The sequence below is a fragment of the Vidua chalybeata genome, chromosome 4 (genome assembly GCF_026979565.1).
Source record: "Vidua chalybeata isolate OUT-0048 chromosome 4, bVidCha1 merged haplotype, whole genome shotgun sequence".
Classification (NCBI taxonomy): Eukaryota; Metazoa; Chordata; class Aves; order Passeriformes; family Viduidae; genus Vidua; species Vidua chalybeata.
The window spans coordinates 61,909,833-61,930,928 of record NC_071533.1 but is presented as its reverse complement, the minus strand read 5'-3'; the positions used below and the strand labels follow the sequence as shown (position 1 = coordinate 61,930,928).

The 21,096-nt window shown below is 36.9% G+C and overlaps 1 protein-coding gene across 1 annotated transcript in view; it reads right to left on the bottom strand.

Annotated features, from left to right (window-relative positions):
- The window catches only part of SORCS2 (sortilin related VPS10 domain containing receptor 2), a 526,356-nt gene that overhangs the window by 67,329 nt on the left and 437,931 nt on the right, over positions 1-21,096 (bottom strand). Inside the window, exons 6-9 of the mRNA XM_053940374.1 lie at positions 20,882-20,946; positions 18,380-18,498; positions 15,051-15,140; positions 4,986-5,165 (exon numbers count right to left, since the gene is read on the bottom strand). Coding sequence (XP_053796349.1) covers positions 4,986-5,165; positions 15,051-15,140; positions 18,380-18,498; positions 20,882-20,946 — 454 coding nt within the window. The remainder of the gene's footprint in view (positions 1-4,985; positions 5,166-15,050; positions 15,141-18,379; positions 18,499-20,881; positions 20,947-21,096) is intronic.

The following is a 21,096-nucleotide window of genomic DNA, read 5'->3' as shown; positions in this document are numbered from 1 at the left end:
TTGCAGTTCTCTCTATGTCAGAAGGCTAATCAAACTACATGTTTAATATAACAAACCACAATATTTTATAGAGCAAAATATAAAAATTATGATAGCATGGCCTCACCAATAAAATTTCTCCTCTCCATTTTCTTTAAATATGGACATCTTTAAAATGCCACTCTACAAATGATGTAAGCAATTTTTAACAACCATCTAATTTTAAACCTGAATTTCTGTGCCCATATCATATAAATATCACAGAAATAGGTTACAATAACACAACACAGTATCATATCTTTTCAAATAACACTGATTTGGGAAGCACTCTTGTCCTTTGCAGGAAATAAATATAGGCAGATCATCTGAGGAAGACACATTGAGGGCTGAACCACCCTCTCAAGCATCTGAAATGCTTCCACACTCCAGTTAGCCACCCTTCACCTGTTTAACCTCTCGAGAAAAAATAATAACAAAAAAATTACCCTCTTCTCTTGGGCTGTTATTTTATTTCAAAACAACCTGTATTAGAAAATTACTACAACTCAAAGAGTTAAAGTTAATGGGTATAATTTTAGAAGCAACCTGACAGTAATTATACCTTAATATGTTTAGTTCTAGCCCTAACATTTATGTTATTAACATATTAATGTATATTCCACCCATGGGCATGAGATAAGATCTTCTATTAAAACTGAAGGTTTCCTTAAGAGTGCTCCTAGTTCCCTTTCCATTATTTATGAGACTTCCTGAATTTTCGAAAAATTCTGGACAACATATATAACTGATACACATTCCCAGCACAGTACAGCTTGCTCATCTCCTTGGCTGACTCTTAACAAAACTGAATCATTCATTACAAATAAATGCACAAGACTGATGAATGATCAGGAATATTTGCCTCCTGAAAACATGATGTACTTCTGGACTTTTATTTTTCATTTGAAATATTTACTGTTCCTCTCTTTTTCCAACTGCCAGTTATTGACTCCAAGTAACATTCATTTAGCAGAAGTCTGCATTGAAGGTGAAAAGAAGGCATTCCTACCACCAGGCTACAGATTTGATACTCACTGTTTATAAATACAGGAAGGAACTGATCCAAACTTATAAACAGCCTAGAACTTGGAAATATATATAAGTTTATATATATATAAAAAAATCTGTATAAACATTTAAATACTCTACTCTCTCATGAGATCCTTCTTTCTTAAATCCTGTGCATATGTGATTGGGTTACTTATCCAGGATGCTGAAAGTTCAGAACCACCTCCAAGTCAAACATACCATAAAAGTCAACTATTTGCAGTGCAGGTGAGAAAAGGAAAGTAAGCGAAGATGAACCTGCTTTCTTTACTTTCAAAGCATTTTAATCTTGCTTGGGATTTTTTACATAGTCTACCTTTGAGACACAGCTCAACCATGAAAAGTCTGGCAGTTCAAATATTTACGTGGGAGGGCAGACTTGGGGAAAAATTTCTGTGCATGTCTTCCTTCCAGTGAACATAAATAAATATTTAAACAATAATTAGATCAGGGACTGCAACTGAGGTTTCCCTCTTCATTTATGGATGGCAAAACCAGTGCTGCATCATGATTATTTTTGTTTCTCCTCTTTCCCCTCCCCACTCCCTCATTTAATGAATATTTAATAATTCCATATAATCATCAAATGGGAGTCAGGCTAAATTTTTTCTCCATGCCCACTCTCATTTCTAATCTAACCAAGCTCCAGGGTAACTTCTCCTCTCTAGAATATGGGACACAAGCGTTTGAATCTATCAAACACTGAAAGGTTATGAAAACATTTCTTCCAGTGACTCAGTTAACTTCTCTCACTGCTGCTTTAAAAGATAAAAGCCAACCAGAACTTCACAGCAGTTGCACTTTGAATGAAAGGTATAAACCCTGCTTGAAATAATAAATAGGTTTCAGGCATCTATCTTCAGAGCAAGTTCAGAAACATCATGTTTGGAGTGATACATTAGACTAAAACCCTATAACTAACATAAAATTTTGGTGTGTAAAAAAATGGCATCTTTAAAACATCCCATCCCTGTGTAGAATTTTCCATTTCATCTGTCCTGTGGCCTATACAAATACACACCTGACTCTGTAAATACTGGAAATGAAATGTGTCTAATCTATCTCCAGAATTAGACTGTGATGCCAAGGCACCAAATTCTTCTGTACATTCTACTCCTTGACTTAGTTCCCTAATCTAAAATTGCAAGATAAGTATCTTTCTATCAAGAAACGAAAAGATTCACATTAATAATAAGTTTCTATGGAAAAGAAGACATTTCAACATTGTGCAGTGCTCAGTTACTCTGATGAACAGTGCAGGAGACACTCAAGACAGCTAAACATGAGGAAATTCAAAGCACCTTTCTGCTGATTTTTTTTGAACTTCGAGCTTAGTTCACAGAGTACCTATTTTCTTAAACAGTTCAGGGAATAGTTGTTCCCCAGTACTCTTAGAAAAGCACTTTGTCCCTTATAAAATTTTCTGAGACTTTCTGCTCTTACTTATTAATTGTTCCCTGTTACACTTCTGATACTCCATCCCAACAATATTCTGTTTAGTTAGTAGCAAGAAGAACAGTTCAGATGGTCCCACAGTGTTTATTAGCAGCAGGTACTGAAATGTAGAAATTACTGCTATATAATATATGTTTGTGACTAACATTTAAATATATACAATTTGTTGTTTGGGGAAAAAAGGCATGAAGAAAGTATACTGCAACTCATGTAGCTCTTATCTACATAAGGAGTCACAGCAGGAACCAATGTAGAGGTATTACATTAGCATGCCCATTCTGCAAATATGCCTGTGTCAAATTTGTGACTCCTTCACACTGGCAGCACTTGATACAATTTCAAGGATACGCTCCTTGTCACATAATTCAAGGGCATGCTCCTTTTGGACAGTCATTTAGTACTTAATTTTTTTTTTTTCATCTCTTCTTTAAACAAGTATTTGTAAATTGTTCCCTTTTACATGTTCAAATGAAAAGAAATGTGGAAAAAAAAAGATAAAGCATATAAAAGAACATATATACAGACAGACAGATACCTATTAAAATTTTTACAGCAGATGTACAAGTAAAAGATTAAGTGGAGTCAAAAGAAGATAACAAAGATGAACAGTACAAATTTTAAGGAAAATTATACACTGGCAGAAAGAGAAATTTTCCACCACTGAGGACTGTCTCTGTGCTGCACTGAAGGTTCCCCTTCCTGAGATGGGATACTTGCATTAAAATGCCCAAAAAATCTCACCCAGATTAGACCAAAAAAAAAAAAAAAAAAAATCCCATCCTCAAGGGCTACAATATGTTTTTTATTTATTAGCAATTTTATACTGAGTAAACAACCCACACATTATGAGCACTTGATCCCATTCTAGTAAACAAGATGAGCACTAATTATTTATCATGCAAGCTATCTAGAAGCCATCAGTGCTCTCCTATAAAGCAACTCAATTTCAAAAATAGCTTAAAAAAATTGAACTGTATGGCTCCTTGTGTATTGCCCTTATCATGTGTACTGTCCTTATCATGTGTACATTTCCTTTTTAATGTAACCCTACAAATTGATCCAGCACACAATGAACTACAATCGCATTATCTAATATGCCCTCAGTAACATTGGGAAATTATGAAACAATCAGTGTAACTGAATTAAGTTAATAATTCTTGTAGACAAAAGGATAGCCAGGGGTAGCATCTCTGTACAACTTATCTGAAATTACATGCTACAGGTGATGCAAGGAGTAGAGATTAGAAAGCACCTGACTGCCTTTTAGTAAAAGCACCTGATGCCTTTTAGCTTTGCTTGGTCACAGGGGTGCCCAAGAGTAAAATGCTGCAAACTAATGCTGTCAATAAATCACCCTGTGGGAACGTGGCTGCACACAATGTGTAGCTTCACTCATTAGGAAGCCTCACTTCTAAAAAGGTAGAGTCTAGAAAATAATCACTGGTAATGAGAGACCTTTTTGTTTTACCACAGCCATTTAGAAAGAAAAAGCTAAAGAAAGATGGAGGAGATAAGGAGGAAGAAAACACTATCATTTTCCCCCACCAGGAAGAGTCTAATTACAGCCATTTAACAGTTCTGTCAGTGTGTGCCTGGTATCCAGAATTACTACAAACCTTTGCCAAAGAAGTCTGGTGCACCTTTAAAGTTTTGGTGTTTTTTTTAAATTAACACCAGGCAAATTACGTGTAATGGGACAAACTGAGTCAGACCAAAGCCAGTTTAATGTTCTGATAATGGCCAGAAAGAACAGAACCATAGCAAATGTACATCTTATTACATTGAAATTCACTGCACTGAAATTCCATTCCCTAAACAGGAATGGAATTGATAACAGCCTGTGATACTCTTCCAGAACACTATAGTCTTTTATTTTGCCAAGTGCACTGATGTTAAAATACAAGATAGATTTTTTTACAGCCGAGTTTGTTTCATAGAAAATGCTGTTGGCACAAGACACGTACTGAAAGCAAGTGGATTTGCTGTCCAATATTTAGTTTTGTTGGCTCTTAGCCTTTCAGAGCTGACACAACCTAGCACAAGGCTTGCAGGATTACTACTTAAAACCCTACTGGCTAAAAGATGTCCTGCTCTTAAGTCAGGAAACATGACACTGAGTCACCTAGAAGAAAAAAGCTGTACATAGACAGCTGCATAGCTTCTTACTTCAATAGTAAATTGTGCTGCCAGATTCACTTTTCAATATCTAAAAAAAAAAAACTTAGCAAGTTTTGGATTTGCACATCCATAGAACCCCATCCCAAGAATCTAGTTAGAGTACACAACACATTAGTAGGGCAAGAGAGAAACATGTAAGTAGTAGCAATGTGCTACAAATAAGACAGAAATCCTAGACTTTCTATTTAAATATAACTGTGAAAATACAATACTTAATTATACTCATAATAATAATAAAAAAAAATCCTCCTCACAGACTACAAATAATGAAAAATATAAAGATCTACCTCCAGAATATCTATCAGGACATTCTCTTCTGGCTGCTTTGTGCTCCGGACATTCTCCAGCAAGAGGGAGTAGTAAACACCTTGTGGGTCAGACTGGTACAGGTTGTATGTATCTGTCTGGTACCACTCCTGTACAGCCACAAACACCTGGTTTTCATCTGTACTGATTATCTGTAAGTCCTGTAGGAAAATAAGGTACATAATGACTAATTTTTTACATAATTTATATTTTACAAACAGTAAATTGGTCAGGAGAGTTTAATACTGGGGGGAGGGGAAACATCTGAATGTTTAAAAATAATAACTTCCCAAAATAATACTAATCAGCATGACTATCCCACTGCTCCAAGGTGGTTCCTCACTGCCTTCTCACTGCAGTGCAAACCACCTTAGTGAAGAAAAATATCATGAATGTGCAATATCTGTAATCTGCTTTGACTTCAGCAGGAAATGATTTTTTGAAAGGAAAAATAGGGAAAGGAAAAAAAAAGAAACAGGTGACTGACTTTGTAAGATCTGGATAAGAGTCAATGGAAACAACATTAGCAAAGCTAATCTAAAAAAATAATCTTCAAGTAACAGAGAAATGAAAATTAGGTAAAAAAATAGCATAGCACAAAGAGGATCAGATACAATGTACAGCAGTTCACATAGGATATAGTATTTATCATGCACACAGATCTTGTGCATTATAGTAGATTACATGAATTTGTCTATCTATGTCTACACAACTACTTAAATATTCAACAGTAATAACAGGAGAGTCAACATTCTGCATTCATTTTCCAAGAATTTCAGGCATGGATATTGCTACAGCTTGCTTTCCGTTTTCCCAGATTCTTCACTCCAAATGTCTCAGACAAAAAAAATGCACAGCTGGAGAAAATAATTTAACACTAATATCAAACAGAAGAAATAAATCAGGAAGTAACAATACTGAACTAAACTTAGGACAGAGAATAAAGGGACACGAGTCGGCAACATGATCTGGCAGCACAAAGGCAGAGGTTGGGGCTATGTAAGAAATGACATCAATTCACAGAGACTGAAAGCTTGTAAACTCTTCATGACCTTGGTACTTTACTGGGATACTGTATTCAGTTCTGGTCACCTTATTACTGGAAAAGTAATAAGGCAATGGAGTGAATATTAAAGAAAGCTACCGGAATGTCAATAGAATATGAAATTAGGATGAATTAGCTTAAAAAAAAAAAAAAAAAAAGAAGAAATCAAGAAAACAACTTTGTAGAAATCAAGGAGGCAAACCAAATTCATAAGAATCCAGTTAAGACTGAAGAAAGTGTGAGCAACAGAGCAACACTGAGAACCCAGCAAAGCATGGTAGTCGTACTGTAGGCAATATGCACAGTGACTGAGTCACTTGGACTAAAAAAATACATGTATAGAAGTAAAATAAGGCAAAGGGAAGATTTTTAATATGAACTGAGGAGGGTTATTAAATACTAATAATTTAGTTACATTTAAAGTATTTTTGCATATGTGACACATCTCAACACAAAAGAATCTAAGTGAATGAAGAATCTAAGAATCAAAGCTTAATGCTGTTTCCAAAGACTCCCACTTGAACTTTGTAGTAAAGTAGATTTTTTGTTTAGCATCCCAGGAATAGTTTTGTTTTTTGTTGGTTTTTTTTTTTTTTGTTTTGTTTTGTTTTGTTTTGTTTTGTTTTTTTGTTTTTTTTGTTCTTTGTTTTTTTCTTGGTACTGAAAAATTACTCCAAAGCAGAGAGTCTGGCAGAAATGCCAGCAAAACACAGCAACTGATCACAACAGGTTCTTTTAAAAGTCTCTTTAATGTATAGAATGTTTCATCTCCTTCCTTAAACCAGGGCAACACGAGGTTTGGTAGCCCACATTATACTACGTGGAAAGTTCCCATGACTATCTGATAACAAGGATGGAAGCAAAGCAGAGTCAAAAGGAATAAAGAAACAATATGTTAATATGAAAACCTCTAGAAAACCCTTAATATTCCACAAAGCCAGGAGCTTTCTGCAAAATTAACGATAAAACATTATTACAATAAAACATTTATACAGTGCCACAGACAAATGCAAACCTCCAGGGAATGTAGGCAAGGCACTTGCCCTGCCCCAGTGCTGTCCCACTCCATGCTTTCCCTGGTGAGGTGGCAGTGGTTGCTCGGGTGGCCCTTGGTGGCAGAGGTAAGAGCTGGAGGAACGGGCTCAGCTCTGGGTCTCCCATCCCAGGGAGGGGTAGGAGCAGCTGAGCCATCAGAAGCAGCATGCAAAGAGCCAAAATGTGCAGGGCACAAGGACAGGGAGATTAATTTTGGGCAGACTGTGGGGGTCACGTGAGGGAAAGAGAGGTTGGATGCAAAAGTTTACTCAGCAAATCAGAGTTCACTCATCACAGAGTTCACAGCCACTGGCAGTGGCTGTTACTAATAAAGATGTTTGTCCTCTCAGGCTGCTGGTTGGTAACTTTGCTGAGGCAAGAGCTTAACAGATCCTGGTCTTAGCAAGTGAAATTACCCTTGCACTGCCTTGAACTTTGTTCCTTCCTTTCAGAATTTATGCATTCAGATTTCCAGTTCAGCCTTACAGCTATTTTCCTTTCACAGTGATTTCTTTTCCTTCAAGAAACAAAGCAGTCCTTCAGTTATACTACCTTGCAACAATCCTGTGCAGCATTTCCTGCCCAGTGCTTTCTGATACAATCCTCTGGGAAATGTAATTGACAATGTGAGGAAAACTGCAAATTTCATGCCCAGTTCTTCAACTTATCTTTCAAAATCGTGGATGACAGAAACTGCTGAAAATCTAGTTAAAACAAAGGTAAATTGTCATGTCACTCGTACTATTCCTATTCTGAGACGTGAATTTAAAAAGAAGAAATTGATTGGCAAATACAGGGGATGGGTTCCATTCCTTCATCCCAGCTACCCCCCACTGCTCAAGAGGTGAGAAGCACATGGAGAGGGGACATCAGCAAATATTGCTAGGCAGTACCTACTCTCTGTCCCCTAAGAGTTAACTAGAAAGGATGTCTGAGGAAAAAAAATCTTGATGGAGGGAATGCACATTTTTACTGCTTTATCTAATTCATGGACACAGATACAACCTTAGGCTGTAACCTCAGCAGATTCTATAAGGAAAGCATTTATTCTTTTATGATTTCACGCTTGGACTAAGGCAATTGCCTTTTGCTGGAGCTCCTGCTTTCTCTCTCTACATTCTGCAAGCTACTCAAAGTGCCACTGATCATCTAATTTTTTTCTGTAATTATGCTATTCACACACAATTTATTCAAATTAATTTATAAAGACCTTCTTTACTGATGCTAGAGATCTTCAGGGTTTGGAACATTTCTTATTGTCTCTATTCGGATTTTTTGTATCTCCAGGCTGCATTTTCATATACATTCCGTATTAAGATCTTGTGCTTTTCTTTCACTTCCATGCCGAAATGAGAGTCCATGCCTTTCCAGATGTCCCAAGGCAGAACCTTTTCCACAGTTTGCCATAGCAACCATGCTGTTTCCTCTGTGGAATGCTCATTTCTCCATGGGCATCCCTTCTCTTATCTCTGCTACTTTACTTTTGCCCTCTCAAGTCTGCCATGCCTGCTCTATCTCTTACTGACCCAAGTATCCATGCTCTTGCCATTTTCACTTTCCTCTTTCTCTCTTTGTTTTTGCAAAGCTCACCAATGTCAGTTGGTATCAGCCATAGACTGTGATTCCCAAATACTCCCCTTATCTCCTCTTCTTAGGTTGTAAGCTTTTGCACATTTCTAAAGTTCTATGAGCTGCATTGTCCAAAACTTTTTTTTTTTTTTTAAAAAACCTCTAAGCCCCCATGAGATTTCTCTGTTTTGTTTACTAAGGTGCTTCTTTTGTACTGTATTTTGAAATTCCTTTATTACAATTTTTCCTTCATCCTTCCCTCTTCACTGGGATATGTTAGACCACACTAAGCACAGAAATCTGTATATTTATCACTGAAAATCTGTGAACCTACTCATAGGTCCAAAGCAGTTAACCAGCCCATGGAATTAGAATTAAGGACAGCTGGAGATCTGTTGAATCAGAATTACTTTTCTACAAAAAATGCTAAAGGAATCCTGATCAAAGACTTCATATTAAAAATTGGCATGATTAAGTTAGGCATCCAGTGACAGGTCATGTCACTCCTGCTCTCTCAGGGACTTGTAAGCTGCTATGTTTGTACTACATCAATAGCAGAGAACATAATTAACAAACAAATAACACAAAGAGAGTTTCAAAGTAATACTCAAAATAATTAGGCATTTACAGAAGGCCAACTTATGCCAAAAGATGAGCACCACTTCAAAGAAACTCCATATCACATGGAACAGACACAGTCTGTTAAATAAATGAGTCTGAGGGTGTACACAAGGCATTGAAACAACTGTGCATGTTCAGCCATGACCTGGAGCACAGGCATCCAAGAACACTTCCAGCAATTATACAGACACAATAAAATATTTCTCCTTGGAAACACTGCTTAAAAATTATTTCTTTACTTCTAACACAGAGATACCAACAGTCTTTTCATAATTAATTACCTGCTTTTAATGTAGTCAAGTCTGTTATCATATAAGCTGAATGAACACCCAATCAAAAGTTGGTCCAAAAAAGCACAAAGCTATTAAACAGAGTTGGGATATGGGGGAGTTGTGGATAGCAGGAAAGAAGGAAAGATGTTTAAAGGAAGAAGGAGAGAGAAATGAGTTGTTTTCATTGTATACAGACACATACCATCTACATTCAGTAACTGACCAGCCTATAAGTCTGCAAATACTTTACAGAATTTTGTATTCAAAAAATGCTCAGTATGGTTTACCATATTACTACCTGTGATAAGAAACTCTATGACACAAATAAGTACAATTACAGCCTGAAGACAGAAGGCTATAAAAGATGACAAAGATGTACAGCCCGACAGTGCTCCTTTGTCTACAATGTGCTGATAACATAGAAAGTATCATTCAAAATTCTTGGGTTTTACATCTTATAATTTTTGGTCAGATGTCAGAATTGTGCCCCTTTGCAATCTTCTGATGCTGTGGTTGAGCAAAATGTTAACATGAAATAAGCAATGTATTAAACAGAGAATAGTGAGGAGTAAATACATCAGTAGTGGAACAGATGTAAGGACTCAAAGCTCGGTAGTTTCAGTCTTGACCTCAAGATGTACCACATTTATACTCCTGTAATCTCTCGAGCACAATCAAGGTAACTGGATGGCACATATCCCAAAGATAATCCTCCTAATCTTCCTTGCCTGGCTGAGGAAAAGAAGTTCATGTAAAGAAATCAATAACTTGCACAGTGAAGGAAAGAACAGTTCCTTGAATCCTCCTCAGATGGATTTGTACACCCAGCAAGTCAGACAGCTGCTATAGCTCAGGTTCACTGGCTGCTGTGGTAACACTGCCTGGAAAAAGGAATATTTCCCCTGCATCAAATGCCACTGCCACCTGCATTTCTACTTTGTTCCCTTTTTTTCTTTGCTCAACAGCCATTCCAGTGGACTTTCAGAAGAATGGAGCTGCAGCTGAAAATTGCTCTTCTGCCTGGTACAGGGGAACAACCTCAGCCAAAGCCTCGCAGGGTAGTGAGTGGCAGAGGTGGTAAAAGGTCTTCCCAAGTGGAACAAGAATTTCTGTGAGACTAAGAGCCTTGCTAAATGAGCTGTCATAGACTCAGTAGTTTGGAATCCAACCATCAGGCAGCCAAATCCTTAGAGAACATCACACAAAAGGGTTGCGGGAATCTTCCATAATTTCTGCTGTTAATGGATATGCCCATTTAAGGATTGTCTTATATCTATTATTGAATGATACAGACAATTTCAGAAGTAACTCTATGGTTAAAACAGTGATGTGTATTCAGACTGAGGCAAGGAAGAGGTGGGCATGCTTTGAGGTGATTAGGTGATAACGAAACAAAAAGAATACATGGATCTGATAAAAGGAACCTATAGGAGATTCATATTACCATGAATAAAGTACAGACTTCAAACTATTTCTAAGGCAATTGGATTTTTTCTTCTTTTGTTTTTGTTCACTCTTCCCCTATACTTCCATTTAACTTGGTTACCTAAAAAAAATTAACATTATTGCCTATTTCACAAGATTGAAAATAGATACAGAGATTGAAAAATATGAAAGAAGATTTTTCCACACCATATCTTTTCAGAACTAAACTTTCTGAATTGCAGCAGGATACAACAAACAATAGAGCTCTTGCATCATTAAGATTTTGTAGGAGGCATGAACGAATGCAGAATCAATCAATGTCTTGCATCAGTTCTTAAAGGGAGATCATTATCAATGGAATTTATTTAAGAGAGATGGGAAGAGGACTCCGAATAATTAAATTATTCCAAATTGCAATAGTAAAATTGCCACAATTTGTAGCAGTTTCCTTGGCTTGGTCAAAAATTTTGTTAACATTTTTTTTTGCTTAAACTCTCAGAATGAACTAGTTCCCAGTTTTATTGTTACCCACATCAGAGCAAGACTGAAATACCTGAACAAGGACAAGACCCAATGTACTGCTCCACTCCCCCTCTTCAAATTGCACTTCTCTAGGCAAGGGCAATCAGAGCTGCAGGAACTTGTACAATACAAGTGTGCTGACAGTCTGGATGGGGCTTTAGCCTCTGCCCCTGGGCAGACTTGCTCTCCCAGCAGTGGCAGCTGAACCTCTGCTCCAAGCTGAAAGCAGCCTAAGGGGGATTGCTGGATCCCCTGGGACACTCCTGGATGCTGAACCAGCCAAGCTGACACACAAATGCACTCCTGCTGCTCTTGGCTTGATTTTGGTATTCACTTCCTATGAGTTCCTAACTGCTGATCTAGTTTTAGCAGCACAGAACAAGCAATCTTGGTAAAATGGAATACAGTACAAAAACCAGTTGAATTTTAAAGTAACAGTTTGAAAACAACAGTTTGAAAATTCTTCTTCTGTTTGGGGAAGCATACAAGCAACTTTTAATATGGTCTCACTAGTCTTTGCTATCACCCTTCCTGGCAGCAGCCAACACTTGTCAAATGCAGGAGACAGCTGTGGGATTCCATGCAATGTCAGTATCAAACACAGTGTTAAAAAAAGAAAAAGATCTCTCAACAGCACAGAAAAAAAGTTAAAAAATTATCTGAATCCTGATGGCCCCCAATGGCTCTGCTGTCTGTACACACACAGAGCTATGATGTGTTACAAAAAGGTGATCTCAGTGGCACTGTGGAGCTGAAGCCCAGAAACTTAACTGAGGAAAAGCTTGGCTGGAAGCTGCTTTTAGCAGCCTTTTATTCACAAGTAAGGAGGACTGTAGGTATGTCCAAAGACACACTATTTTTTTTAGGTTCCTCTTTGGGAATGGATTTGGACAAGTACAAACATAAACACAAATACAAATGCAAACAACATAAAAAAAAAGAGAAGAACTTCTTTGCAGATTTCCAATCTTTTCATACTGAAAGGAAAATGAGACATCAAAAACATTTTCTAACTATTCAGTCTGAAACTGCTTGTTCTATCTCTATATGCAAAATCATCATGAAAGGAATCTATGCAGCAAAAGAATAATATCTGAAGAACCCAGCCCAGTTCCCTAAGGCTATAGGTTGCATTTTGGCACAGCTCTCCTGACAGGTACAAGGGAGGTACAGGTACATCCTTGACCAGTCTACAGCATCTTCTGACTTGGTTACAGTTTTTCTTCCCTGTATACAATCACTGCTCAAAAATTCTGTACAGAGACCACTTGGAAAGAGATTTTTTTGGCACCTCATTTCATGCTTTCAAGAAAAATGAAATATAGCCTGTTATAGTCATGCTTCATCTCCTGGTAAGGCAAAATCTAATATTTAAATCTCTCTGAAACTCATCTTTCAAAAACTATTTGATTTAATCCATCTTAAAAAACATCCTTTGTAAATTCATCTATTCTGTTTTACTCCTACCACCATAAAATAAGCAACTCCAAAGTCACATGTTCTAAATGTACATTTAATGTGCAAGTGTCTTTGCTGATATTCTGTGTCTTTGCAAAGTTCCAGGATCCAATTCTACTGTACTTGGATGATTCTCACTGAAATATAGCACTGTGAAAAATTTCAGAGCTGTGTTCTTATTTACTTCAGTGTGTAAAATTTCTTTTGTAATGTGAAGGTACTAAATAAATTAAAAAAAAAAAAAAAAGTCTTTCTCAGAAAAGGTTAAAATGTTTCATATTCGCCATTATTCTAAATATATGTCTGGCTTCCAGGCCCTCTTCCTGAAATTTTCAGCTCTGTTTTGTGCAGATACCAAAGAAATGTCTTTGGTATCTGGAAGCATTGTCAAATGCTAAAGAGATAATATTTACTTTATTCCTCTTGTTGTATATTTCCTGAACTAGAAAGAGCACAAAAACATCCCTTTCAAAATGACACAGTCAACCTGTTTCTAGGTAGTTATAGACTCTATCCAAAATGAAACCATTAACTTCTAATTTATTTATTCAGTCAGGCCTGGGGTAATCCCCTTAGCAAGAAAAAAAAAAAAAAAAAGAAAAAGAAAAATAAACAAAAGCCATATTTTCCAAGGCAAAGAATTGAGCATGCAGCACTATTTCAAACAATCCAGACTCCATATGACAGAAATGCCAGGGAATTGTGACTGACACATTATGAATGTGTCAGAAGCTCCTTGTTTACACTCTGCTTCCCTTCCTTGCTCCTTAATTTCTTATTTGTGTCCCAGTGCAGGGTTCAGTGCACGGCAGTCCCTCGAGGTGTCCATGTTTGGCATACTTTAACCTTCAAGACCTGGATATTCTCCTGCTGTTTTCCTGACTACAATTTCCCCCAAGAAAGCATAAAGGCTGCCTTCAAGGCCTAAAAACACAGAAATAACTTTGTGTTGGTGTTGGTCTACATACCTGCCTTTGAATATACATGTCTTGACAAGATACATAGATAGAGAGAGATATTTCTGTATTACTACTAAGAGCATATCCAAGTTTCAGATTCTTATTCAACTAATACCTGAGGATTTGATCTGAGATTCTGGTAATATGTTGTACATTTAAAATTACTTCAGACCACCATTTATACTGGCATAAAAAAAAATCTAAGATGAAAAAAAATCTGATATTAGAATGTTTGCTTTATAGCAATAACAGCAAAAGGAAATAAATTGTACTCTAATGTCCTTCCTTAGATGAGCAATTGATTAAACTAATACAATTCAAGGCATGCAAGGAAAACAAGTTCTCTGCTAAGTGGTAGAATCACAGAGAATCAAATGAAAGAGCAGGAACCTCATGAGACCTCCAGATCAGCTTCCTGCTGGGAGCAGGGTGAACTCTAAGGTCAGAGCTAGTTACTGAGGGTTTTATCCCACTGGGTCTTTTAAACTTCAAGTTATTTTTCTTCAGGACTGCAGAAGCCTTCTAACTGTAAAGTTAGGAAATACACTGTGTGAAGCACAAAAAATTCAACTGCAGCAGCTAGACCATAATTTAAATTTCTGTGTTTAATTGCTGATTTACTATGGAAATATAAAAACCCTATCACTAGGAAGATACGGTAGACTGAAGGAACCTCTCACCAAGTCTTGCAATTCCATTGAGCAGTCAAAGTCCATACGGGATTCTTTAATTAAATAGAGAAACATCAAGTAGCAAAATTCTCTTATATTAGAATTCATGTCTATACCAGACAACACCATGTGGAATTAAAATGTAATTGATTCTTGAAAGAACACTTGCTCTATATCTTTCCATTGCCATTGGATGTATAACACTGCCTCATGGAAGCAAAGCTCAAAAACTGTTGCAGTAACTTATGACAAATAAGCTGTTGTATGTTATTCCTCTCTATGGTTTATGAGTACTACATTAATGGAACACAAATAAAAGCAGTATTCAAAATAAAAAGAAGGATTCACAATTCCTTACAAGGAGAAATTGTGAACTCAGAATAATGAGGTTTGAAAAGGAGCAGAACAAAACTAGGTAGAAAGAGAAGATGACAAATGCAAAAAGAGAAAGAAAAGCATGCATACTTACTTTTGGCAATGCATATTTTGGCAACTTCATCTGTACAAAGCCATTCCGACGGTACGACACGAAATACTTGGTCCGATTTGCTGATGTTGTCTATACAAAGGAGAAACAGAACTCTCTGACAGATTATGTTAAATCTAGAGAATTTGAGATTGAAGACTGTTTTGCATTTAAGCTGTAACTGAAATATGTAGTCATTACTTTTAACGCAATGTTCCAAAGTACCAAAAGGAATATTCTAAATAAACATCAGTGAAAATAGCCAACTCGCAACCTCTCCTGGACTTTCTAACCATAAACGTATCACCAAAGTGCTGGTATATAAATTGGCATAATTCCAACTAAACCTTTGAGCAACACCAGATGATATCAATAAGTAAAAGTTAGCCTTTGGTAATATTTCACCTTTTTTTCACATTGATACTTGTCTTCTTTCTTTTACTTGGGAAATCCATTTAAAATCCTACCCCAATCTCACTATTTTTCTCCTAAATTTTTGTGTTTAAAATGGAACCTGATTTGAAAGACGGACTATCCTGAAACATGAACACTTGATTTGGCTTGGTAAAAATAAAGTTGATATAGGACAGCAGGTCTAGATACCTGAATATTTTAAAGGTAACAAAGTATGTTTTGTTTTTGTTTTTGTTTTTTTTTTTTTTTTTGTTTTGTTTTGTTTTTTTTTTTTTTGGTTTTTTTTTGGGTTTTTTTTGTGGTGTAAAAAATGTGATGCCTTTAGGAATGTGATTTTTTAAATGATGATGTATCAAACCAAAAATCTCATCATTTGCTTAACTAGTGCTAAATGGCAGTCCAACCCATCTGTTCACAGGCTTTTTTTAAATGCATGTTTTAACGTCATTCATTTAAATGGAGATGATGCAAGGCAGAGGAAAACTGGACTTGAAGCATCTAGTCATGCCAAGCCTTACTGGTATTAAAGGCTGGTCTGTGCTTAAGTACAGCGTTGAAACTTTAATCCTCCCACTGAAATCACCTCTGAAACTGTCTGACTGTCAGTGCAAAAAAATGAGTATTAGAAAGTTTCTGATATTTGTGGTATATACATACTAAAGAAATGTGGCTGAGATCTTCCTCTAAGATGGTAAAAATCTCCAAAATAGATTTGGGCCAGTGCAGACCTGCAACTCTCTCAGGGGTAGGGAGACAGTGCCAAACTCTCCTGTCTTTTTGCACAGAGGATTCTGTCCCATCCTCCTTCTGACAGGCATTGCGGTGATATCATGAGGAGTCCCTGGTCTGATTATAACTTATATAACTGCACTTTATTGTAGTGATAAAAGAATTTCCACATGGTTTCAAAAATATGCTGTCTTTCAGATGTGCAGCTGCTGTGTGCTTGCACTGGAAAGGTTACACTGGAACAGGTAAATGCTGTCCTGCCTCACATCTCTGGGGTGCTGTGCTTCAGATGTGACTACAGGATCCCAGAGTCACCCTCTATCCTCCAGTAATACAGATATGGCTAACTGCAAACCAATTTAGCAATAGGATATACATTACATACTGTGGTTTACTGCAGAAAAGTCCAAAGGAAAAACACTAGAGATGTTTCCCCTTTATGTGAACACGTGAACATCTCATCTACTGGCACTGACATGTCTCAGATCTAGAGAGACCAAAATACCAAAAACATCATTGAGCAGCAACTGTCTATTACTTCTCTGTACATTTCCCCCTTGCAATTCCATTTTATTTCTGCTCATGTCTGTCATGAAAGGGAATAACAGCTCAGGATACAGTTGTACACGGCACCCAGCAAAGCAAAATGCTTGACAAGGAAGCAGCCAGAGTTTTGCTGAGCACAGCAGTGTAGAAGTTTGCATGGTGAGAAGCAGTTCTCAGCATCTACATACTATGAAATGGATTTTTAGACTGTTCTTGGGGGAAGCCACAGATGATAATTGCTTTGAGCAAAATGTGTGCCATGAGTGCTAGATCTTATCTGAAAAATGCCTACTTTAGTCCAAAAGTTCTTTCCCAATGCCATTGTTTGGGTTTTAGTTTTGGAGGTTTTTTTGTGTTTTGTTTTGTTGTGGTATTTTTTTTCTTTTGGTTGGTGTGTGGTTTCTTGGTTTTTTTTTTTTGGTTTTTTTTGTTTTTTTTTTTGTTTTTTTTTGTTTGTTTTTTTTTTTTTTTTTTTTTTTTTTGGGTTTTTGTTTGACTTTCTTTTTTTTAGTGTTAATTCTTCTAAGCCATGTGGGTCCTTGAAACCACTATGCCAAACAAGAGGAGAACAGATCCTTTGTGACCCTACTAATTTACAGGTTGTTGCAGAAGGAACAGGCTCAGGAGGGGAAAGCTGGAAAGGAGACAATCTGATGCACACTGAGGCACTGATGGGGAGGTGTATTCATTGCCACAAAATTGTTTTCCTGCAAAACTCAATAAATAGATAAGTCTTGCAGCAAGCAAATCTCATCAAAGTAAGAGAAAAATTATAGCCAAGCAGTAAGGAAAACACAAGCAACTTCCCTAGTAAAGTCTAATAAAACAAAGAGGACATAACTGCTCCTTGAGAAGTTTGCAGTTCTGATAGATTCAAACCAGTGCCAAGCACTTAAAATAATACTTACAAGTGTGCCTGAGCTGTACTGGTGCCACATGGCTGACAAAGTTCCAGCCCATATTTCTGCAGGCAGGTCTTGTAATTTGGGAATGAAATAACCCCAATGTAGTTTGGACCACCATGAGTTGTAGACGTGGCGCCTGGGGACATGGTTTAGTGATGGACTTGGCAGTGTTAGGTTTGTGGCTGGACTCGATTTTAAGGGTCTTTTCCAAACTAAATCATCCTATGATTCCATGCTAATTTGTTCCAAGCTCCCCAGCTATGGCCATTTTGCTTCCTAAGCACACCCATGTTAGCAGTTCTTTCCTGGCAAGAACATTTCCTCTTCAGAGGAGAATCTATGTGAAGATGTGCAACTACTCTGTCAGTGGTTGTCCTTGGATGTTCTTCCCAGGGAACATTTTTGTGTTTTGTCCTGGAAAGGACCTAGAAGAGTTTGTAATCACAGGAACATACAGTTTGCATTTCACCTAATACACAAGAGTATTTATAAAAAGTAACACAGTCCATTTGAAAATTTTAATATAGTTAAAGGGCAACTGGTTGCACAAACTAAAGATTTTTTTTAATTTCTTTTTTGTTTGGACTGATAAAGGAATGTTTTTTTCCATGTAAAACATCATAAATCATTCATGTATCCATCCATTAATTCCTCCCTGCTCTCTACAATGTTGCTGCATTGTTTAGAATTTTATTTTTGAATTTGAAAATGAGCTGTCTCTCCCAAAAATGGCAGTACCTGAAGAAATATGTAGTCGTCCTGCACAGTCAGGGAATCCCGATCAGTGCTGCCAGCAAATGGGACTGTCATTGTCTTATCAGAACAATTTTGAATCTGGCAAGTGATGTAGCGATAACCTGAGGGAAGAGAGACAGAAACATATGACAGGGCTATCAAGGGAAAAAGAAGCAAGCAGTATTAAATGCTATTCTTGTAGGAAAAAGGCTGCCTTTGCCAGGTAAGTTAGTTGTAGAATTATTATATTAAACTCTCATATAAGACTTTTTCAATCTCCAGCGTACTGAGAATATATTAACTGCTTACAGTTCAGATCGTTCCCTGAGGCAGCCTGTTATTATCCAAATTTTGCTGGTCCAGAGAGATTAGGGGTTAGATGAATGAGCCATTCATGGGTGGGGATAATAGAAGGAGCCTCTTTTCTCACTTAACCTATGCACAGAGCCGAATTATTCACTTGGAGTAATGGCAGCCTGACACAACATAACTGAAATCAATAGATCAACCCCAGTATAAAACTGGGATGAATGAGAAAAGAATCAGGCTCCATTTAATAGACAGTGTGCAGAATTTTAAAGCCTGTTTTCAAAGCTCTGTAAGAATGTTCAGACACACTATTAGCACACTATTGGAACTGGTCTGTTGGGGCAGGATTTCTATATTCAGAGTTAATACCTTGCTGAAAAAGCTTAGACTGATTTATAATCAGAGGAGGCTATGGCCTTTCTCTTCCTCTCTAGTCAGCAAGGACTATTTTCTCTTCCTGGGTTCTTAGAACAGCACCACTGCATCTTTGATACAATCTGCTCTTATCAGAGAGAGCAGAGCCAACAATCACTATCTTATACCAGCTGTGACTTAAAGACCTTCCCTAAGCTCTTGTACAGCTCATTCTTTGTCACAAGCTTCTGAGCACAAAGTAGTTGAATGACTTGCCCAAGCACAGTGAGGAAAATGTTATTTACACAATCTTGTGCCCAGATCACTAATGCTACCCACACTCCAGGTACAGTGTGAGAGAGCAGATAATGTATCCTCATGTCCTTCACTACTTTTGCAGTGTGAGGGGAAATGCATCTCACATTTAATGACTTTTTATTAGAGAAGGACAAACCAGTATCCTGGATGCAATTATTTGTTATAGAATCTGGATCTGTTTAAGAGGCAGTTAGAGTCAATCCAGCTTCTCTTGCTTATGTCCAAATCATCACCATGAGGATATTTGGTGCAGCAATGGACTATCTAAAGTCTTGCAGGTGTTCATAGTTCACAACAAAAAATTACAGTTCTTTGTCATATGGGTAGTGCAAAGATGCTATTTCCACTAAAATCAATGGCTATGCTTGTATTGATCCTAATTGCATAAAGTCAGTTTGTTGAGAATCTAGCCAGGAGATATTTCATGAGAGTTTTTCTTTCTCTGCTATTTCTTAAATAATACAAATAAAATAAAAAAACCCACAAAAACAAAACAAAACAAAATGACAAACCAAAAAACCAAAACAAAACCCCAAAACTGAAACAAACAAACAAAAAAGGAAGCAAGCAAGCAACCAAAAAAAAACTCAATAAGCAACCAACCAATCAAACCAACCAGCCACACTCCCCTCCAAAAAAGCCACCCTAAACCAAAACCGACCAAATGCAAAAAAACCCAAACACCCAAAATCCACCACCAACCAAAAACCCCTTTGCATTCAGGCTCTGAAGGATCATCTTACATTGTCTCTAAAGAAAACAGCTGATGGAGCTGTCACCATGTCTCATAAATCTTACCGCTAAAAGATTTAGACTTTTTTTCATTCAGCTTATAATATGGTAACTTTGATTTTTTAATAGGGCTATAATTAAGAAAAGCTATGGGAACAGAGCAAGTAAAACTGTGCATTCTTTATGACTCAGTTTTAAACTGCACAGGAACTTAGATGATCTGATTCAAGGAATTAAATTATCTTTCAAGAGTATGATAGGTAACAAGAAACGATACAAGCTTTTGGAATCATGGTGACTCTTTAAGCACATTCTGACTACTAATCTGCTTTTCCATTTATTTTTCTTTTGAAGTTTCAAAGTATACTGGATACTATAACATGAGGAAATTCTGAGAGATGGTGGCTGTTGCACTAGACCTGACACGAGCAATGATTCACATTAACAGACACTTACCCGGCATTAACGCTGCATTGCAAGTTTTATTTGCAAATCAGGAAAAACTGTTCAATGTTTAAATGTCAGGATAAATTGCACTATTAATGGACATTATCAACAGAGCTTAGCATCTTGACATCAATTCCTCTTAAAGTGAAAAACAAGTAGATTTTAAATTACACTATATTTTTATATAACAGGACAGTTTTGCTGACTACAAATAAACAGAGAAAGAATCTGACTTGCACATTTTCTCTTCTGACTAGTTTTAAAAACAGCCCGAAAAGTACCTCTAAACCAAAGATAAACAACTATATACTAGTGTATCAATTGATAACATTTTCATTTGCATACCTCCACTGGGGTCCTGGATTTCCATATGAACTAAATCAAGGTCCCCGTCAACTCCAGCAACAGCCCTGAGAACATAATATAATCAAGTTATGTAGAGCCAGCTACAGGATAGTAATCATGTGGATGGAAGAAAAGAGATAATTTCATACTAACCAGCTTTAGAATTCTAGCTGGGAATAAAATAAACCCCATTTATAATGTCCTATTACTAACAT